General features: G+C 37.9%; 1 protein-coding gene across 1 annotated transcript in view; it reads right to left on the bottom strand.

Moving 5' to 3' along the window:
* Positions 1 to 903: 903 nt before the first annotated feature.
* The window catches only part of LOC140230869 (arrestin domain-containing protein 2-like), a 33,318-nt gene continuing 11,147 nt past the window's right edge, over positions 904 to 23,074 (bottom strand). Inside the window, exons 2-8 of the mRNA XM_072311013.1 lie at positions 22,873 to 22,972; positions 17,456 to 17,522; positions 8,382 to 8,529; positions 6,936 to 7,032; positions 5,528 to 5,784; positions 2,846 to 3,545; positions 904 to 2,079 (exon numbers count right to left, since the gene is read on the bottom strand). Coding sequence (XP_072167114.1) covers positions 1,919 to 2,079; positions 2,846 to 3,545; positions 5,528 to 5,784; positions 6,936 to 7,032; positions 8,382 to 8,529; positions 17,456 to 17,522; positions 22,873 to 22,972 — 1,530 coding nt within the window. The 3' untranslated portion in view covers positions 904 to 1,918. The remainder of the gene's footprint in view (positions 2,080 to 2,845; positions 3,546 to 5,527; positions 5,785 to 6,935; positions 7,033 to 8,381; positions 8,530 to 17,455; positions 17,523 to 22,872; positions 22,973 to 23,074) is intronic.

Raw genomic sequence — 23,074 nt, 5'->3', positions numbered from 1 at the left:
GCCACTACACATTCCACATCCCACACCACCTTCATCACAAATTGTGCTCCTTTATACTGTGCATGATTATCATTTATACTTCACTTGGAAACATATATCACAAACCCAAGGCAAGTTTTGTGCTACATCAATATAGAAACATATGAGAGCAAGAGAGAGAAGGATAGAGAGAAAGAGACAGACAGAGAGAGAGAGAGAGAGACAGAGACACAGACAACAAAAATCATAAAGCCTCTGTAGTGAGCTAAAAAATGTCTCCACATAAAATCTTATCACATATGCAGAAATCTTTGGCTTTATTTATTCTCCTAGCTATATACATGAAAAAGAAGAAATACATTTCAATCACAATCACACTATTAGAGCTTATCAAATTGCTTATCATACACAAAATGTGATGGATTTGTTTCAATTCACTCCCCGTTATGTAAACAAACAAAAACTATGGCTGGATCCAAATATGCTATCTGACACACCATACTTGTAAGAGATTGTCTTAAGGGTGCATTCCTTGTGCTGACTTCTTGTATCGCAACCAGTTCATTGTATCCAAAAGAACACAATAAATACTCTAATATTCAAAAGGCTTCATTTCTGAAAAAAAAAATATCTCAAATTCCCAAAGTGCACAAGGGTCTTGCATCCTTAAAAAATAATTTTAAAAAATACTTGAAATTTTGTACAAGCCTGATTCCTTTTACCTAAAGCAGCATGAAAATCTTGTCTTATATAAACTCCAACCAAAACATGACACTCTACTTTGATAATCTGTAAACACTATCAAGAAAAAAACAGTTACCCATACTTCCACCCCCTAAAAAAGAATAAGGACACAAAATTTGTTGGCATTGAAAAAATGTTATTAACACATCTTCTACTGAAAGAATATTCACCTATCACTCTGGTATACTCAAGCAAATTCAAGTAACGAAACAATTTTAAACAGGCATATTCAAACATTTGATTACAATCATAACAAAATAATAATGATATCTGATTCTGAATGTCGGAGCAAACCAATACTTGATGATCATTATGCTTGGATTGATGACCAGAGAAGATGTGTTCGTCTGTGGTTATTCCTTGCTTTCCTGGGAGATTGTAAATGCTATTGAAGTATAATGTCATCCCTAGTTTTACAATCTTGAAAATATGACCACAGCACTAATCCCTTCAGTCCCTCATAACAATCACTATGACATGTGTGTGTTCTGTCAGGCAGTAGTCTCTCAGTGGATAAACTCTTGATTACAATCAACGTTCCTAATGGGAATATCTTTGCCAGGATAACAGTAAGAGACAGAGAGAACAAATATGTTTCAAAAACTGCAGTCTGTATATATCATCACGATCATTCACTGGAACACAGACTAGTCCAAGTCCAATATATTCATGTAGAGCAGAGTATGTTTTTCTAGATGTTATGAGATTTTCATCCTTTTTCCTCCTGACTGCTCCATCCATTCTCTGTTTTTTTGACATAGAAACACTATTTGAAGGATGCATGATCTGCTGGACCTGTGGTGTCAAACCTCATGATGAAGTCTCCATTGCAACACTACTAGCAATAAATTGGGAATTTGGGAACTGACTACAGTTCTACGCAACAGGCAACTCACATGGTAAGGGCATGTGGAATGTGCCACATTGTGTATCAAGACAGTCGTGAGTATGCCAATTCCCAGCTCCAGAGGATGTAGGAAACCAAGCAAGACTTTGTCTGAAAATGTTGGGGCCCGCATCGGCCTGCTGGACAGGGTCATAGTCATGGAGGGCGAGTATTAGACATTCTAGCCGCCTGCTGCCTATCCCAGAACCTGGAACAAGCGCAGCAAAGAACTAAAATCATGATCCAAGTCAAGTCAAGTCTAGTCAAGTTCAGGCGCTTTGGCTAGTTGTCTGCTGGCTGGGACATCAATCATCTCTGCTGGACAGTGGGGAAGGCCCAGGCATAGATGGGGACGTAGCTGTAAGTGTCTGGATCCTGGTCCTCCCCATCCTCAAAGTCATCTCCTCCGTCTCCTCCACTCCGCCCGTCAGAGCCACCAAAGATGCACTCTGCATACGCATGAACACAATCTGTACATGCAGAGAGAGAGAGAGAGGGAGAGAGAGAGAGAGATAAAAAAGAAAAGTGCAACAACAACAACAACAACAACAACAAATAAATTGGCAAGTTACATTCACTAGACTTTACTTCATGGCTACACCAGGGCCCCGTTTCATAAAAGATGTTAGGATGGCAACTCTTGCTGGAATGGCAACTTGCAACAGCAACAGCCAATCAGGAAGCTGCATTCTTGTCGTAACCCTGACAACTGCCATTCCAGCAAGAGTAGCTATCATATCAACTTTTTATGAAATGGGGCCCAGCACTCTGAATGGAAAAAAAAGGATAATAAATTACTACAAATTGTGTCATCTATGGATTCCACACCATTTCCACTCATGGGAGCATTTCCTAGTTGATGTCTTACGCAGACTTGCACCTTCAAGGGCCACATTTTCAAACATTATTCCTGAGATATGATGAAAGAGATGACTTTAAAATGGCAAAATTGTAAAGTGGGGGTGATCTCAGTGGAAACTACAAGGAAACATTCACAGCACTGCAGCACAACACGAATCTAGTACCCCTTCTAGTCAAGACAATTTTGGGTACTCACAATCGTGATTTGACAATGTTTTGTGGACCTCAATTACAATTTAAGGAGTGAAGAATATGGGTAGTGAACACTGTGTTACTCATTTTATGAGCAAACTACCCCTTGCAAATTGAATACTCTATCATAAATGTAGTAGCAATATCTCGAGTTGAAAGATTACACAAAATGAGAGCACTCACTGTCACCACTTGTGGATGTATCTTGGAATACATGAAGGTTGGGGTTGATAACAGGTGGAGGAGGCGAAGATGATGGAGGTGTGGGCGGGGCCGCTGCCATGTCCCTGGTACTGGGAAGCTTGTTGGGAGCAGTCCTCACCGGCTTCAGTTGGACCTTATTCTGCTCAAGCTTGGGAAGCACCAGAGGTCTCCCATTGGATGCCGATGAGGCCGACGATGGTGACGATCGACCGGCAGTGGGCGTGGTCGGTCTGGGAGCGGTAGCATGGGACCTCGGCTTGGGGGCGCATGGACTCGGCGGTCTCACGGCGGGACATGGGCTGGTTCTGCTGTCGGAGGGCGACCTGCTGAACTCGGGGAGGTCAGGAGCATTTCTCAGTGGCACTGTGGAGGTGGTAGTCTTTGGTGGGTTGCCCATGAAAGTGCCTGACCCAGACTCATATTCTGGTAGAGGAGGTGCACTAGGTAAACTTGGCGGGGAGGGTCCCCCGGGATACTTTGGGGGCGGATCAAGTAATTCCTTCCCCATCGAGGGAGCAAATCCTCCAGGCCATTCCATTGGGGATGGGAGGTCCACTGTGAAACCAGAATTTGGGAGAGGTTGTTGGGGCGGTGGTGGCTCTCGGTAAGGTATCGTGCCAACTGTGAAGGGAGCAACAAATACCACCTTCTCCTTGCTCATAGTGAGGCCAACAGTGAACTACATATGGATATAGCAAGAAAGATAAATGACAACAAATTCAACTGCCAGTTCTTACATGCAAAGATTGACAAATATATGTGACCCACTACAACAAAAGCATCCGAAAGTCAGGGGAGGACAATTTTCTGAAAATGGCATGACATTATTCCCTTACTCTTCTACTCTGATTTCATATATAGCACAACTCATAAAAGTATTTAGTTGCAGAGATATCAATGATTTTATTAGTGCATGTCAAGTGGTTGTGGAAATCAGAGTTTCGAGAAAAACGCCTTCAAAGTTTTCCTTCCAATGCTACCATGATCAAGAGGAGGCGAGACAGTTTTCACCGCTTGACAATAGAAGGTATGCTCCTAGCGACCTCCGCGATGTTCATTCAAGCTTAGCGCCAGCGGTCTACGCATGACCATTCAGTAATCAGGATGCCATGCCCTGACCAATAAGATCACTCCCTCGTTGCCAGGGGTGGAGTCTAGCTGCGGCGCTAAATCCAAATCTTCAGACACATTTCTGTCACATTGAAAGTCGGAAAATCATGGCCCAGAAAAACGCTGATTTCTTGCCTTTCCTTTGATCATTTAGCTTTGAAATTTCGGCAGATGATAGACAAAACATTAGACTACAAAATTATGCCAAAAACAGAGACCCGATTGTTTTCACCAATTTTGATGATGTGACTTCAAACTCGATTTTCTCAGCTCAGCCGTCAGCCACTTTAGGATCCTTTTGTTGTAGCAGGTCACATATGCATTCATAATAACTTGATGTAAAAAAGAAAAAAAAATCATTGCTATTCATGAAGTTCAATCTATTAGTTAACAATCAATGCTGTTTCTGTACATTAAATCAATCATGCATCAGTCTCTACTTCACCTGTGATAGTTAAAGGATAAGCTTGGTTACTGAAACACCTCAATTTTTTTTTTCAAAATGCAAGACAAAATGAGGAGAGACATCAAATAGTCTAGAAATCACATGGAGATCTATACATTGACAATATTATTCCTGACATTCCATTTGTCATTTGCCAAGGAAAAAATTCTATTATTTCCATAGCCATGCTTGTTTTTTTTTTTTTTTTTTTTTTTTTTGAATAACTTGAACCATCTTCTGCTGTCTTATTTCATTTTCACTATCCACACTATCAACATTGTATGACATTCTGTGAATTTTACGTGAGGAACAACACAAGAGTTAGGGCTTTCATTATATAAAAATGGCAAGATTTTAAAGAGTACATCAATTTTTTTCCTGTAATTACACAATCATATAATTTGGACATAGAATCAAACATCTCATTGTCTGCACTTGCGCTGTTAAATTTTACTCTAAAATGGAGACATATGCATAAGAAATGAGTGAAATTACACTGCAATATAAACACAAGTTCAGTTATGTAATGACAAAAATGTGTAATATTGGCCAGAAAGGTACGCCAAAAAATATTGCAATCTCGAAGCACATCTGATTGTGGTTGCCACATGATGTTTTATATTTAGTTACCGATTGATAACAATATATCAGGCCATAGCAGTTTTTATTACGTCAGATGAAGAGCTAACTGCATGCAGCAGCTTGTTAGGTGCAAGTGATGCAATACTACAGCTAGGGCACGATTTGATCATCACATTTACTAGTAAACATTCTACCAACCCAGTGCTGAACAGAGAGGGTGCTTCGGGAGTAAAGATTGTGTACTAGCGATTGAAATTAGCTGATACTTTAGATCTCAAAATACTCCAAACCAACTCGTTATCCTGGCAAACCATATCAGCCAGGCAGGTATTCTTGAGTAATTGGCAGAGACCCTTTCGATGATGAATTTGCAAGCAAATTCCAAATTGTGGGAAACAGAATTTGAGCCCTTCTGAGAACTATGCTATAGCTTTAAAAAATGGGATGTCAGAACTCCATGACACAGCTGAAACAAAACCAAAACCAAACAAAAGCAAAATGCGATGGCGGCATTGCAACCTCACCTGCAGTTTGTAGCTAACAGTGATGATCTTGCATGAGATAATGGAGGGTGCTATGGAAGGAAGCTGGATGTAGTAGTTGTTTGAACAATGGCGCTGGCTCTTTGGTAGCACGCCCAGGTCCATGGTGTTAATCTGCTGGTTGTCGGTGAACGTCTTGCCCCTGATTCGATACGCCGTCTCCTGTATCAGAGCCATCTGTGACTGGATCGCCCTCTTGGTGCCGTTCTGGATCTCGAGATTCACTGGTATCGTCTCGCCTGTCAGGTAGTTGTGAAAAACGGAGGAGAGCAGTTATATTGCCCCATTCATACTCGCATTCTAATTTCAAAATAACCAGGCATCTGTGTGTGTGTGTGTGTGTGTGTGTGTGTGTGTGTGTGTGTGTGTGTGTGTGTGTGTAGGTGTGCATGTGTGTTCTTTAAATAGACAAAATATTGTTTCATACAATGTAAATGCTAATATATTTGTTAATTCTAAATGTTGCGGTCTTCTACTATCATAATGATAAAAAAAGAGATCCGAGGGTCCTGTGCTAACCTGAGTATGGCAAGTTCACTTCCCACGCATTCTTGTATACTACCTGAGAACATTGCAAACTTATGGGGGCAGGGTGGGGTGGAAGGGGGAGCTTTAAAGGCTTCTATGGGGGCATTGTGTCAATTTACATAATCGATCACACCGATAAAAATACCTGCCAAGTACACTGGATTTTGACAATTTTGACTATGCAGTTTCAAAATAAAGACCTAGATGTAAAAACTGCCCCCTCCCCCCATTTGATCCCTACCCAACCCCTGGATATACTATGAATAAACTTGATAGGGGGTCTGGTGTCCTTGTATTAAATATATAATTTGTCACCCTTGTGATAACGTACTGGGTTTGGTGACAAATTTGACCATGTGTTTTTAAAAGAAGAAAATGTGTTGGTCCTTGCTCCCACTTGAGCCCAAATTTAGACCCCCACCCCCTACTCCCCATCCCCAATCCAGCATGAACAAACTTCAACAGTCATCAATGTACTTACAGTGTTAACTTAGCTCTATCCTTCTAAAGATTTTTTTAAAGACTCCTTAATTGGGTTGGGGGGTGAGTAGCCCATTTAAAGAATAACTGAGATCCTATCCCCCTAGGGACGCAACCTGTCAAGTTTCATGAAAATCCATCGTGGGGTTTTCAAGAAAAAGATGAAAATGTACAATTTAGGCCCAAATTTTGAACATGAGTCAATACAGGTCAACATGCATTTGCACAGCATATGGTAGGTCCTTTACTCCATTGAGGACAAGTCCCGAGTATACTCGGGCAAGTGTCTGCGGGAAATGCGTGTTGTAGCAAAATCAGACAGTCCTCAATGGGTTTAATGGGTGCTAGTCCCAAACAGGTGGGATCAGGCAGCTATACATACCTGGACAGTAGCCCTTTCTGTGTAGAGTCACACTGGCCTGGAAAGATTTCCGACACAAACATCCAATGTGGTGCTCCCTGCTTTCATTCACAGGAACCTATAAGAAAAGACGGACAGAATGACGGAAATTTAATGGAAGAATTTTGAGAAATCAGAGCTGATGACAGATGGAGATTTTAGTGACATTGGTGATTCTTGTCTCTTTGGAGGGAAAAGCGTGATAATGCCAAATGTCACCAGCTGCTGATGTCAATAATAACAAAGATAATGATAAAACTGCAACTACCCACGGTAATGATATTTTTTTTTTCTTACCCTGAATGAATGATAGATAGTAATGATACTGTTGATGATAATGATGATAAAAATTAAATAAATATAATAATAATAATGATATTAATGATGATAATAATAATAATGACGATGATAATAATGATAATAATAATAATAATAATAATAATAATAATAATAATAATAATAATAATAATAATGACATTGATAATTAATTACATTACTCTCACTCTTTTCACACTGATATTAAATGATAATACATGTACTGATACTACTACTAAACTACTGCTACTGCTACTACTACCACTATTACCACTAATATTACTACTACTACTACTACTATTATTTCTGTTACTACTACTACTACTGCTACTATTACTACTACTTCTCATACATAATTTATTCATAATGATATCAATGAAAACAAACAAAGAAAAAAAAAGGAAATGAAGAGGAATAGAAACAAGACAAAAACAGAGATACACAAAATCAATCTGTTGTAGATATAATGTAAGGTTATATATTGTTGTTCTTAAAGGACAAGTTCACCTTCATATACATGTGGATTGAGATAATGCAGCAATATAAGTGGAACACATCAGTGAAAATTTGAGGAAAATTGGACAATCCGTTCAAAAGTTATGAATTTTTAAAGTTTCTGTGCAGTCACTGCTGGATGAGAAGACTACTGCAGTTGATGTCACATGCGTACAACGATATAAGGAAAATATAAAGAGAATTCCACAAAATTTCATTTTTTGAAAAAAGTACACATTCCCTCAACTTGTAACTGATACATGTTAAGGGTAATATTACTCCCCCTGCCTTCTGAAAGAGGCAAGTCATGTACTCTTCTATTATGCGAGAAAAGTGAAAATATGTTGAATTTTCTTTATAGTTTCTTTATATGGTTGTACTCATATGACATCACAAGCTGTAGTAGTCTTCACATCCAGCAATCGCGGAACTGAAACTTCCAAAACTCATAACTTTTGAACGGATCGTCCAATTTTCCTCAAACTTCCACCTATGTGTTCTACTAATATTGCTGCATTCTCTCAATCGTCATGTTTATGAAGGTGGACTTATCCTTTAATGTCAGCAAAGACTTCTATGCCCAATACATTCTTCTCAAGTGGGTGTAAAGCTACGAACCAAAAGCTCAGGTTGGTTGATGTCGACATGTTCGATGACGGTGAATCCCTGCAGCGTTCTCCTCTTCGACTTGAACCAGGTTCTGACGATGACAGCCTCCAGCCAGTAGCGTATCCTGGCATGTTTGGACTCAAAAGATGTTGGAAGACTGAAAGAAAGACAAAAGAAAAACTGCATGATTACTGGATGCTTATGAAACACTGTTTGACTGGCATTTATATATCTTTCAGAAGAACTGAATAAGATTTATACTTCTATATCAAAGAGGGCACATTTTTTTTTTCTTCTTCTTCAATTTACATGTATTTTTATGAATGCATTTGGGTTTGAAGGATGGAGAAAAAAGATGACATAGTCATGATTTAGTTTCAAATTTTGCTGAATAACAGTCCTCAAATTATATTTTCAACACATCTTTGATATAGGATTCTTAGACATTCAATAAAAAGTACAGATGAAAACGTAAAGCTTTTTCATGAGAATACTCTTTTTCATGAGAATACACAGAGTGTACTTTCATCTGGGGTTGATGACATGAAGAATTGGAATGCAAAAACTGATATATGCCATGTTCTAAGTTTTTTATAGGTCATCATCAGATAGAGAAAAAATCAAAATCAAATCTTCTACTGCACTTGCTGCATAACAAGAAATATTTTCAAAAATCTATGTAAATTGTTAAAATTATCACAAGGAAAAGGGACTGTACAGTACTGGCTGAGGTGGGGATTCATGTTTTGAACATTCCTAAGTGAGATAATGAGAAACCTCTTATGAACTATGAAAGAGCATGTAACTTTAAGAAGGATTCAATGTTTATTTGACGAAAATTGGTTTTCAAATGGCTGAGATATCCAAAAAAGTGTCATTTTAATATAAGACTACAGGCCACACCCATTTATTAGGATGTCTTTGTTTCATCTTGTTTTTTGATATCTCAGCCATTTCAAAACCGATTTTCATCAAATAAAACTTTTGATATTCCTCAGAATTGCATGCTCTTTGACATCTCATAGAGTGGTTTCTGAATATCTCGCAAAACGTTAAAAGCTAAATCCTCACCTCTACCAGAACTGTACACACCCTTTAATTTGTTTTTCAGCAATTTCATTTTCTAATATCTCATGTTGATGAAAATGGATACATATGCTGTTCATTTAAACTCTCCATAAATACATTCTTTTCTTTTTTTTTTCCAGAAAGTCAGTGACTTCCTTATGCTTTCCTGGAGAACCAGACCTGCAATATACCTTTGTTTTTCAGCAGAAAAAAAAGAATGTATATATTTATATTTATGTATATTGAAGAAACATTTAAATGACTGGTGAACGAACACCTGCACCTTGATCAAACATGACACAGCTTGCATTGTAAACACACTTGTGTCTTGCAAAATCCAGTTATCAACCGTTTGTCTCTGTACCACCATGCCATACACAAGAGTATGCAGTACAGTCTCTGTATGACCCCGTTTACAGTGTGAGGTGAGTCCGCTGCCGAGCCGCGGCCGAGCCCAGCCCCGCTTCAGTGTAAACACGCAAAAGGCCAAATGCGAGGCCAAAGTTGGCCTCGCATTTGGCCTCGCTCTGGAGGTGGTCTCGGCCGCGGCTCAGCCGCGGCCGAGCCCGGCCTCTTCTTGGTGTAAACGCAAACTGGGCCAAATGCGCGGCCAATTTTAGTCTGGCTTCCAGACCCTCTGCCCATACTATTTCACTATTCACGATATTAACCCCCTCAACGTGGAAAACTAGTATAGTTTAAGGTGATTTTGTCCTGCAAAGGATTTTTCCTTCAGCAAAGGCCTTTGCCCGAACGGCGACTTCGTCGCCACGGAATCCAGTTGGCAAAGGGTCTGAAAACCAGGCTATACCAAATTGCGTTTGTTTACAAGCAGAGCGCCACTACGACAAAATATTGAAAGGTTTGAATTAAAAGCGCGGCTGAGCCCAGCAGTGTAAACGGACAAAGTTGAGAGGCTCGGCCGCGCAATTGAGGCCGGGCTCGGCCGCAGCCGAGCCGCAGCCGAGCCCGGCCCCGCACTGTAAACGGGATCTATGTCTGGGTGTAGAAAAGACTGAGGCCTCCAACAAAAAACAAAACAAAATAAGAAATCTTTGCATCATTCAGTCTCTGACGTAAAGGCATAGAGAACATATGTGACCCTGCACCTCAAAACAAACAAAAAGTCGCCAGACATGACTTTTTAGTTAAGAACATATTCTGAAAGAGCAGACATTAAGCTTTAAAATGATGTATAACTCAAATCAAATGGACTCTCCTAACCTATCTAAATATTGGAAAGAAAGCTCAAACTCAGGAAAAGGGTGAACTGAGAAAAGAGGCCCTGAAGTACAGTGTCTATTTAAGCGCTTAATCTTTACCAAACCGTGTTGGCTGTGCGATGAATGGGACAAAAAACAGGAAGTAAACCGCCAGAGTAACAACAATGAAGGGATTATCAGATCAAACTGAAATTAAGCATGCCTCATTAACACATTCTGTCCATAATCAATGCCAACTTTCAAAGCAGTAGCACTATCCTTTCAAAAGTTATTAGAGTTGAAAGTGAAGAGTGTGGACAAGGTGTTTCAGAAATGAAAAAGGGATTCTAAAGACACACCTAATCACACTATTCTACCAAAAATGTTCAAGATAAACTGCTAAAAAAAAACACACTTTCCTGCCCGTTTTATGATACCAAAGTTTAGCATAATGTAAAAGAAGACCCGCTCTTTCAGAAAATATGAAAAAGTCAAGTTCGGCTAGGTTGACCCATTTCACTTATTTTCAGTCCTCACGCAAAATCAGTATGTGCGACTTTATGTTTGTTTTGAGGTACACGGTCACATATTAAAAAAAAAAGAAAAAAAAAAAAACCTTCTGCAAAAATATCTGCCTGACTTTCATATTCTCTCAGTAAAGAACAAAATGTCACTTCCAATACTTTACAACATAAACCTACATATCTGTCACATTATATACTATGGAAGTGCACATACAATGTCATGAGCCCATAATGATGGACAACCACTAGATTAATGTGATACAGGTTCTAAGAAAGTGACGCTTCCATTAGACACTCTCATAACTCTCATATGTTCACATTGACTACTAATTTCATACTACTTTAACCTGTTAGTGTTTAACACTAATAGTGTCATCAATCATCTAAACTACGTACCACATAAGCATATCTACTGCTTTACAATTATGGACAGCATCCACTTTTGAAAAACTATAAATTCACAGAATACAACCAAATGAGGTGTTAAAAATCCCACACAGTGATACATTAGGCAGTTCTAATCGCATTTTGCATAGCTCAATAGCTGTGCAAATTTTAAGGCATATCATCTCCATAGTGTTATTACTCAATACATCTATTGCATCAGTATACGGACCACACATGCTCTGTACTCCAGGGAACATACTTTGAACTGCAAATTGGTCATTTGATACAGGTACGATGTAACACTACCAATACAGTTCAACAACATTCAAGCTGCATATTTGAAACATCACATAAGACATGGTACTGTTACATCTCCCATATGATACCACCCATGACATACATGTATTCATCACACCATAGTAAAACACAGGCAATCAGCGTATTAAAGAGCCTCGATACAATGACTGGCCAGACGCCTGCTCTTTGTCATATTGTACTAGGCACAAAGGGAACCTATAAGCCAATTCACATTTACATTTTGCGCATGAGCAGAAAAAGATCATTTGTACAATCAGACATGTTGGTTTTTTAATTCACCGAGACAAGCATCCCTGATGTAATGATTATTCACGTAACCCTTATAAATGGTGCTTACTGGCATATCCATCTGACAGCAAGCCTGGTATTTAGCAATGTTGGTAGAAAAAGTTTGTTTAAGCATTCAACACCAAAACAACGAAATGAATGCCTGCCGAAGTGTCAATTTACAGACCATTCTTGTCACCTGCTCTGCGTATGTTCATTCTTTGTTTGAATGTGAACTCCATAAATTGTGGGCATGCTTATGCATCATGCCGCTTTGAAAATGAGTGAAGTGCCTAACCAACTGAGAAAGAAGAAAGGTCATTTGTACCAATGTGCCCATGAGCTAACTGTGAACTGGCTTATTACAGACATCTTAACGACACAGTGGAATCAAGTATTGAGCTCGCATTAACTGTTCTGTCAAGTTGGTGTTTCCACGTTTGAATAAATTGCTGAGCATACATGTATTAATCATTGCCAGCATCATACACCTTTCCGTGTTGCATGTTATCGCCATCACTTCCATAAAAGGTTTTCAACGCTTGTGCTTTTATTATCAGTCTACATCTGTGTTTTTGCTATACGTGTATCATACGCCTCAAAACACAGTAATTGGTCCCATCAACCTCCTACTCACTACCTTTAATCTCTCTCAACTTCCAACTAATTGTCCTTGACTGAAAAATAACCAGTGCAAATTGTGTCACCATGCAGTTGATGTAGTACATACACCCTATGCAAACATGGCCATTAGAATTTCCCCTTTTGTCCAACATACTGGACAAAGCATCTGTCTACTGTATATGGTTCTGGTACAGCAAGAGAAAATAGATCTGTTTTAATCTTTGAAATTATGAGCATATAAAGAATTAAATGGAGCCTAATAGTTTTCTATGGCTAATGAGGTTTATCTTCCTCCATTTTTTTTTTTTTGCCCATACTTCTAAATATACAGGTTGTTACAAGGCTTTAAAGTATACTGAGTATCATGTTTCCATCTATAAACAAGATAGAGAGGGAGAGGGAGAGAATAAACTACATTGTATGCGATTGGCTTTTGACTCTGTCAAACTTCATGTCACCATTTACTCGAAAGCAATGTCCTTGGCTAAACAATAGTCTGTGTAGCGTGAATCAGGACATAAGTTGTTGGGTTTGTGTTTTTTTTTTTCTGAAATGATTTTGAATGTTGAGTCTAGAGCGGCACTGGGGCGAGATTTTGTGAGGACTTCAGCTTGATAGAATCACAAAGGAAATTTACCTGCAGATATGACAATGGTAAGTTCTCTGCTCCCCTTCCTTTTGTAGTCAAAATTCTGACATTCTCTTCTTAGAGACGATTGTATTCGTATAGCTGTATGAAAGGCTTCCACGTTGTCTCCATATAACGGTGAGGAAACTTTGCTGTTGTGTGTTTGTTTGGTTTTTTTTTGTGAAGCAAAGTAGAAAGCTACTGGTGTAGACCTAATATTTATTAGTTCCTCATCACGCAACATGCATTCCCAAAGATGACTGATGTATAGTACTGTAAAACCACAAGCATTCGCAGCATGAAACTTTATCAAGTTGGGAGCCGACAGCCTTTTCACTGCATAAAAACGTTCGCAAGTTGCCACTGCATTTGGATTTTGCATTGTGTCAAAAAGAACTTTTTTTATGAATTTTACTGTCACGAATCGTGGCTCTGTGCAAAATTTGCAAAAGTTTCATGCACGCAAAATACACATCTATTTGGGCAGCATTTTTCAGGCATAAATTACACCATCATAGGCAGAAATCATGTCATTTTAAGGCCAGCAAAAACAACAACAAAATCTCAGACAACTACATACAATAATTACACACTACTATTCTTATGACACAGAAACTCACAACAACTCTATTGCAGTGTTATCAGACCACTGCTGACTGACTCAAAGACTTTAATTAACTCGTCACTGATGATTGGTTATTACTGACCACATAATGACTGACACATCAGCTGACTGCCTCATATCAAGTGTCATCTGCTTGCAATATTAGCAAATTAAAGTGCAAAGCAACTCTAGCGTTGAATTTGACTTTAATAACTGGAGTACGATCAAACCAACAGAGTGGGAGATGTTTAAGAATATTGGACATGGATTATTAAAGGAACGACAAGAATTGCAGTTATACTGGGTTTCGCTGAGTTGTGATTTCTGTAGCAACCACATATACAATGCATGTCAAATAGGTCATGATGTCATTACCCCATAACTCCCCCATTTGTTTGTTTAAAAAGAAAGGCTGTTCTTGTGGTCAATTACTCAGTGATTGTATCCTCTCCAATCAAAGTCAATAATGTATTGAAAAAAAAAATCAACACATTGGTAGTCAAGGATACTATTTGCTTTCTCCTCTCAAAAAAGAGTATCTGGTGAAGATATAGGTGTGTGTCAATAAGAGACTTGTACAGAGGAGCATCATTAATGGATCTAGCTTGTATACTTATGTGGTTGCATTTGATATTACAGCTTGATCGCGATGAGAACATTAAGAACTCCAAATCTTCCTCATCTAATGGTGGAGAGGGTCAATGTCAATGGTATTCCCCCCCCCCCCCATTTTGTCGGGGGGGGGGGGGGGGGGGAGGTGCATAATGGGGATCATCAAGGTCAAGGCCACTTTTATATGGGAATAATCTAAACCTTTGGAAATTTGTGGGGGTTTTCTGATTTATTTTTCCATTGCATCATTGTTTTTATCATTTTACAAAGACTTACATTCTTTTTAATACATTTCTGTTTATCGTGTTCATATTTAATGTATTTAACCAGTTCCATTTACATGAAATTCAAAATTCAAAGATGTCATTCAATAATGACAAGGTGATGAATTTTGCAGCATAATTCCTCTAAATAATAGTACCATATATAGGTTAACATACAATAATCATCCTCCAATAGCAAAGACCCAGAATTACTCAAATGAACAACAGAGCATGTATGCAGCATTTTATACACTAAAAAGATGGTCCATGATACCATGCCTGAAAATTGGTGTTTTTGTTCTGTATGACTAATCTCACATTCTAGGTCCGTCTCCCGTCCCTGTGGAGAAGTAATACGATCCGACTAAGCTGAGTCATGTGACTTGTATTGACATATTTCTGTCATCCCCTCCTCCGACGTTGTAACTGTTTTTAAGGGTTGAATCCCTGCCCCTTTCACACAATCACTCAACATCACCATATAACTTACACTGAGCCAGACTGATATTGAATACACGTACACACACACACACACACACACACACACACACACGCATACACATACACAAAAAAAATTTTAACTTTCACTGGTGCACAAGATCAAAAATTTGCAGGAATATGTGCATTCAATCACTTTAATAGAACAGATTGTGCACATTTTTTTGAAATATAGTGTTTTTATTGAAAAAAAAAAATGAATTCATTCCAGGCATGACAATTGGCTTTGGACTAGGTCCAAATGTCTTGTCAAACAATTAATGCCCACGCCAAGATAGGATATAGGTCCTGGAATCTTAATTTGGATTAGTACAAATGCACTATAAATAGTAAGAGTGTTTGACATGTGTAAGCCACAAAGATGTATGAAAATAGATACCACCACAGATAAACAATTATGACTGTCCACCGCAAACCCTCTTGACTTGACATTATGCCGTACTCTGCACTTTTGAAATGGGTGACATTTACAAAAAAAAGGGGCAGTACACATCACTATCACTGCTTTTTGTCTTTACTTCCATTTCTTGGCAAGAAAAGAATTTAAAATGCCAAACCCAGGCATTTACAGGCAAGCCCATACAGCGCTGCAATACATGTGATTTTCTCAGGGGCAAAACTTTTATGTCGCTTTGTGAAACTGTTGCTATTGGTGTTGTTTTTTCTTAGGAAGGAGGTGGAGTTATTAAACAGAACAGATACCTACAAGAACTCAATGACATTCTCACCTCTGACCTTTGACAGAAGTTTTTCTTTGAAGTTGCCCTTGGATTTTCAAAGGTGCCTCTGTTGTATTCAATTTGTGAATCTGACTAGGAGTTCTCTCTGGGAATAACTTTTGGGTAATGAAGTCTGTATCAGCACAGACACTAAAAGACAGACAGACAACTGCACAGATGCACATGCATATACACACACTTACACTATTATAACAATCACAGCAGTGGATGCTCTGAAATGTTGAACAAAAGTGCCTCCATATGCAAGCACACCCTTGGAGTTCAGACAGTTTTGCATGACCCAGCAATTACCAAAAGGGCGTTCTTCATTTATAAACAAGAGCAATTTTGGTCGATTATATGATATCAGATTTATCATAGGCATAGTAGAATACTGTTAAATACACATAATACTATTAGTTACCCCCTGCTTGTTCACGAAATACGGGCAAATATCTACGGTCTGGTGCCATATTCCATGAGGCCGGAGGCCGAATGGAATATGGCACCAGACCGTAGATATTTCCCGTATTTCGTAAGAACAAGCAGGGGGTAACGATTTTATCTTTTAGTGTAAGTACTATCAAACCTTCTTCTCGCTGATTTCCCCTCGTGGATGATGTTGAAATCGCCAGCTGTCAGCCAGAGGCCTACGTCTCGCGAGCTGATTACTGTATGCGCGCATAAAATTGTACACGCCATAAGATACTGCAGATACGTAAGTTGCTGTTGTCGTTTATCAAGCGTCTGGTGGTCTCAGGTTATGTGCGTAATACGCTTGAGGACTGCGCGCTGTCCATTTGTTTTGTACAGGATTAACGCGCACTTTCCTATAAGCGTCTTTGGTACACGCGCAGCTAGCTGTGTAATATCATGACGTCATATCACGGAATACGGAAAATATTAAGTGGTGGATTTAGCGCATGCGCACAATATGACCTTATCACGTAATAAGGGATATATTCAGTGGTTGATTGACCAATGAGATTACAGAATTCACCATCACTAAATGATAAATTGTTATATGCAGCTGTTCTTCAGGTCACACTAAATCTTCTCATTTACAAATAAAAAACAAACAAACAGACAGACTGACAAGCACACAAATCAGAAATATACCAGGATAAAGAAACAATTGTCACTATTTATCAGGTGATCATGAGATGGATTCACTCACTATCCAGGGAGAATCTTGACAAATCAATGAATACTAAAAGCAGCTCTTAGCGAGTTGATGATAGTGCCCATTTAGTTGTTGGTGGGCTAAGAAAGGACAAGTTACAGCACAATGAAAATTTGTTCAAAGGGTCAACATAATGAAATATTGCCTGCATACATGGTGACTGTGCAAAAGAACTCATCAACTCACCCCTCGGGCAATAAGAATGAGAAGGGAAGTCTGCTCTGGCCCACTGGTAGAGTTGTTGTAGAACCAGCTGATAAAATGCATGGGATAGCAAAAGATAACAACAGATATTCAAATAAATGAAATTTGTGCATCAAGTTGTTTTTAATGCAACTGAGTGACAAACTGCCCTATGTCGATAAACAACTGATGTAAGAATTATGTTGATGAAGGATAATTAGTCGATCATTTGAAATAAAAACAGATATTGCTTGATTTTGTTAATAGCCCTCACCACAAAAAGACAACAATATGCCAACAAAAGAGCATTTTCTGTTATCCAGTAATATAGCTCAATAGTAATACTGTGTGTCTGTTTATTCAGTGTGTTAGGCATAACTGTAATTCACCTTAGATACTACTATATTAGTCAGTACACAGTTATTGCTTGCCTGGTAAACAGAACATAACATTTGATGTAAAATTACATTATTCTATTTGATAAAGCATTCTGTGCAAAAAAAAAAAAAAAAAAAAAAAAGAAAATAACCATAAGAAAGGGAGCTAGCTCCATTATGTCAGTCAAATCCTACACAAATTTCCACATTAAACCTGTGTTAAATACAATCTACTGTAAAGCTGTTTCTTGCTACACCACACTACTCGTCTAAACACATTATTTCAGACAGTGCATGACATCATCAAAGATGAAATGTAATAATTGTAAAGACAAATTGTACATCAGCTCAAACACTACAATCTGTGTGAAGCATTCCTCCAGCCACATTTCATGTACTTTCATGTGACAACATGTAGATGAAGGCCTTTTCAGCCAAACATTGTGAAGTCAAATGATAAGTAGATACAAATACATACAAGGATTAAGATAATGTCAGATAAAGTCAGATAAAACAAGGGCTTCAAATACCTTGAGAAAAAAAAAAGATGTAGTAAGAAATCAAATCAGAAGGCGATTAGAGAGAAACACTGCAGAACACACAAAACACACGTACACAGTTTGGTGCTAAACTCATTAATTTGAATAGAGAGGAATATGTTAAAAGCTGCAAGAGCTGATGTTACATAGATCATCAGAATCACAAACAGAAGAGAAAGTACCAAATATATGTACATAGCATTAAAGGACAGGTACCTAGAAAGAGTCATAGAAAATTGCAGCCAAATTTGATCAATGTGAACGTTTAAAAACATTTTGATGATTATACAGTTTACTACATACATGTATATCACATTAATATAGTAGAGCTGTCAAATGGCTGCCTAAGAGTAGCATCTATGGTCACAAAAGAACTCCTTAGACAATCCATTCAAAATTTATGAATTTGTAAAGCTTTGATGTCGCCATCAATGGACGAGAAGACTACAATAGTTTTCTAGAATAATAAAAAAGAGAACAGAAAACAGAAAACAGGGGAAATAACATTGCCTTTAACATAAATGTCAGTAATGTCAGCAACAATTCAAAGGTACACATTTCTTTTTGAATGTTGTTTGATCTTCCTCAAACTTTACTGATGTGTTCTACTCATATTGCCATATTCACTGAATCCATGTCTATATTTGGGGGAACTTCACCTTTAATTCCCTCCCCTAATGCTACAAAAAGATCATTCTTGCTTCCTCCCACCGGACATGTTGAGTTTTCAAACTGATGATAGATTTGGGAAAAAAAAAAGAGAGTGCACCCCCACATAAAAAAAAAAGAAAAGAAAAGAACTCTGATAAGTATTCACAAATGTGCATAACATACATCCAACAATCCTGAACCAATTTGGTGCTCCCCTTCCTTTTTCTTCTGATCTGGTTCGTTCAATTCAAGCAGCGGCCCTGGATAAAATGTGTGTCATCTTGCCAAATTCTAGGCTACCATCCCCTTCTTTTGTTTACATAGCTGTGGCATACACTTTTCCCTATTTTTGACTTTTTGATTTCCTTTGAGGTCACACAAAGGTGGAAATGCTTAAACTTAAAATCAATGCTGGGGAAAATGTATAGTCATACATAAGTACACACATATTTACATACATACATAGAAATATTTTCATTCATATATGAATATATCCATGCATACACAGGAATACATATATGAAGTCTACATAGACATATTGCCAAATAATATCAAACTGTTCTACCTGAAATACATTTTCTTTTACTAAAATATATTGTCAAAAATTGTGGTATTGAAGCAATATCCTTATATCTCGTTCAAGCATGGCTTGTAAGAGGGACCTGCAAAAGAAATTTTCTCTGTTTATTCTATCAATACACTGAAATATTCATTGGCTCATACTGAAACCTTGTCATGGCATAAACATTGTGTTTTCATTGCTAGCTCACACATATCCAGGTTACAAATTTTGAATACTTTTAAAGACAAATTTTGACATTTCAAAGTATTGTAAAAGAAGAATTTGTTGTTCGAGAACTTTTTCGCACTCGGCCTGGTATTAGAATTTACATAAAATGGCGTTACATAATGAGTGAAAAATTAGTATGCTTTTATTTATTTTTTTTTTGCCAGTTTCATGTTTCAATGTGCAAAAATTTCCCCTTTTACAGTACAACCCATTTTCATATATTAATCTGGTTTTCTCTTTCCTTTTTTTTTGTGTATTGTATTGTATCATATTGTATTGCATTGTATTTTATTTATTGTGTTACTACACAAGAGTAAATACATTACGTAAACGCAACTGGAGGTACAGTATAAAAAGGTTTTATATTGATTAAAAACACAACCTGTCATGTACTCTACAGAGAAGGTGCCCCCCCCCCCCCCCCCCAGTCTACTGACTCATACAGCTCAGTACACACCATTGTCACAGCCTCTTTGGAGGGACACCTTGATTGAAGCCCCTGATATTTGTCTTGCACAGCACACATCACATGTGCCATGACACGCGGTGACGTAAAGGCGCAGCTGTAGACAATAGCCTTACTACCGACAATACATGTAGGCAAATACACCAATTATAATTATGATTTTTGTACAATAGAAAGAAAAACAAGTTTGGTGTCATCAACGTGAACTGGACTTGCAGATTTCACTAGCTTCTGTAAATAGGAATGTGGTGCAGCGGGTGACAAAAACAAAGGGAAAATGCATTTTGCAAGCTATTGATTGAAAAATAGCACATGATGAAACTTTATGCCCTGTGAAAGAGCTCCATAGATTTGTCATTGACGATCACATTTTCACTGATACATCAGTACTCAAACACAGCATGTTTTAATTGCCTAAAATAGATGGAGAAAATGTGGCCGAAAGTTGGAAAAAGATATTCATCAAAAGGGGTCACTTTTCAAGCTTTATCCCTCCCACAGCTTACTCTTAACATGTACCATCGGCATTACTCACCAACCCACAGTCAAGATTTAGGGAAAGATTACGCCGAATTTTGTCCGGCATATTAATGTCAATCTTGATAGCCTTCTTGTCTCACTGGGGGAGAAAAAAAAAATCAGGTTTCCTATACTCTAGGTTTGCAAAATCTCCATGGTAACATTCCACAAGTACAAATCTTGCTCTCACAATGAAGCAATTTCTCTACTTATTGCACTCATTTAACATTGATGATGCAACCGCACAAATAAAAAATTATACAGTTTTCCTGCCACACAATTAAAATGGCAGAGAGCAGTCTATAAACTAGCCAAACTAAAATGTCATCACTACAAATTTTGCAATATCAAAAGCTGGACACCAATCTAAAAAATTCACTGTAATAATGCTGAATGGGATCTGAATTTTTTTATGCAGAGAGGTTAGCCTTGCACTGAATTATCTTAAGAAGAAACTTATTTTGCATAACTTTTATTACTTTCATGTTATTCTAATCAGCCAAGCTTTTGAGAGGAAAAAAAAAACCCAAAGTTGAACAGTAATTTAAATGGTAGAACTTCAGTAGTTATGAAGCAATCAGTACACAAGACCACTAGTAGCATGGAACTCAACACTTTTGCAGCAGCTCTGAAAACAGACTTTGGAAGGAAGATCTTATTTCTGACACACATGATAACTTGCAAAGGGTAACTACGTGTACATGCTAAGCTCTGTGAAGACCATGAAAAGCTTACGTTCGACGGGACATCTACATCTGACTGTGGGTCACAATTTCACTTCTTGAAAGCAATACTAGCACAGGCCCTAATCCCTAGCTAATCGGCCGACAGCCACAAGTATTTTCTGCCCAGTGGAGTTGATTACAAAAGTTCAAGTAGCAGTAATAGTTATAAACCACTAACTGTGACTAAACTTACTCATGCTGCTTCTTTCCCACAAAACCCCTCCAAGTATCCTACGATACAATTCTCCATGCAGTTTACAGTTTTGTTTTGTTTTTTGATTACTTAAATTACACAATTTTAAGGCTTTTCCGAGATTTCACAGAGAAGCTGAGCTTAGCAAGATCTAATTGGCTTGTGAGAGTGTAAAGCTTGGTAAATTCCCTTCTTTTTTGGCTCTCTGACAGATGATGTTCTGTGCATGGAAGTGAGTCAAATACCATTCATTGTACTTTCTCTTTGCACATAATATTTCCTTGATGAGCAAAACAAGCTGCAAAACAATCCCTTTCTCTTTCTCTGTCCATGTGTGGAGGAGAGGGAGGGAGAAATTTTGTCTAATTCAGAAAACTGGAAAAAACAACCTCATGAGAAAGAAAAGATGAATTGATAAAAGGAAGGAAAATGATGATATTGATAATTGAGATGAGATGACAACTTTGATTCAAACAAAAACACACACACAAGTCGATGTGTTTGAAATTGTTTGAAATCTACAGAGAAAAATGTGCACTGCCATGAACTTTGATAATTTTAATGTTTGAAATGTTGAAATTACTTTACAACTTCTGACTCAAGAAACATGCCTGCATAGTATTCGACATCTACAGTACTAAACTGATTGATAATAGCAATAGTAATGATTATGAAAATAATTAATCAATTACATTTCCTTTTTCAACTTTCAGGTTTTTAGTACTCACCATGAAATGATCATAATATTGTGTGCTGAATTCATCCTTGCATATTACACTCCCTAGTTTTTTTTTTTTGTTTTTTTTTTTCAGGGATACAGTTTTACACATATGATTTTGTCTTTATTGTGCTGTATATTCTACACTGATTCTCACCCATGATTCAATTTTATTGGCAACATTGGGTCTGTAAACTCCTTCTGAAAATCATTTTACAAAAAGCTAGCACGTTTTTCATTTATTTGTAAATGGTATCATTTGATGCATGCATACACACTAGAGATATCAAAAGCATCAAACGAAAATTCAAAATCTACAGGAGAAAGGAAGTTGTCAGGGTAACTGTTATAAGTGGTACAGTTCTTTACAAGATGGTCCCGAGGATAAAAAAAAAGAAAAAAAAAAGTAGCATTCACTGCTCTAAATTCTGCCGACACATACCTGTGAGTTGCAGCTTTGTGTTGAGGTATTCGTTGACCACTTGACCCATACGAGCCTTGTCTTGTTCACCAGGCTTCTGCAAGTTTCCACTTCTTGTGACCTGGACATAGACAATGACAGCAAAAGGGGAAAAAAGTAGAACTCATTACACAAAGAGTATGAAACACAATGGTTCTAATCCTAGTGGCACCATAAACACTGA

This window comes from Diadema setosum, chromosome 7, assembly GCF_964275005.1.
Source record: "Diadema setosum chromosome 7, eeDiaSeto1, whole genome shotgun sequence".
NCBI classification, from domain to species: domain Eukaryota; kingdom Metazoa; phylum Echinodermata; class Echinoidea; order Diadematoida; family Diadematidae; genus Diadema; species Diadema setosum.
Note: the sequence above shows the minus strand (reverse complement) of the source record. Positions and strands in the feature narration are given on the sequence as shown.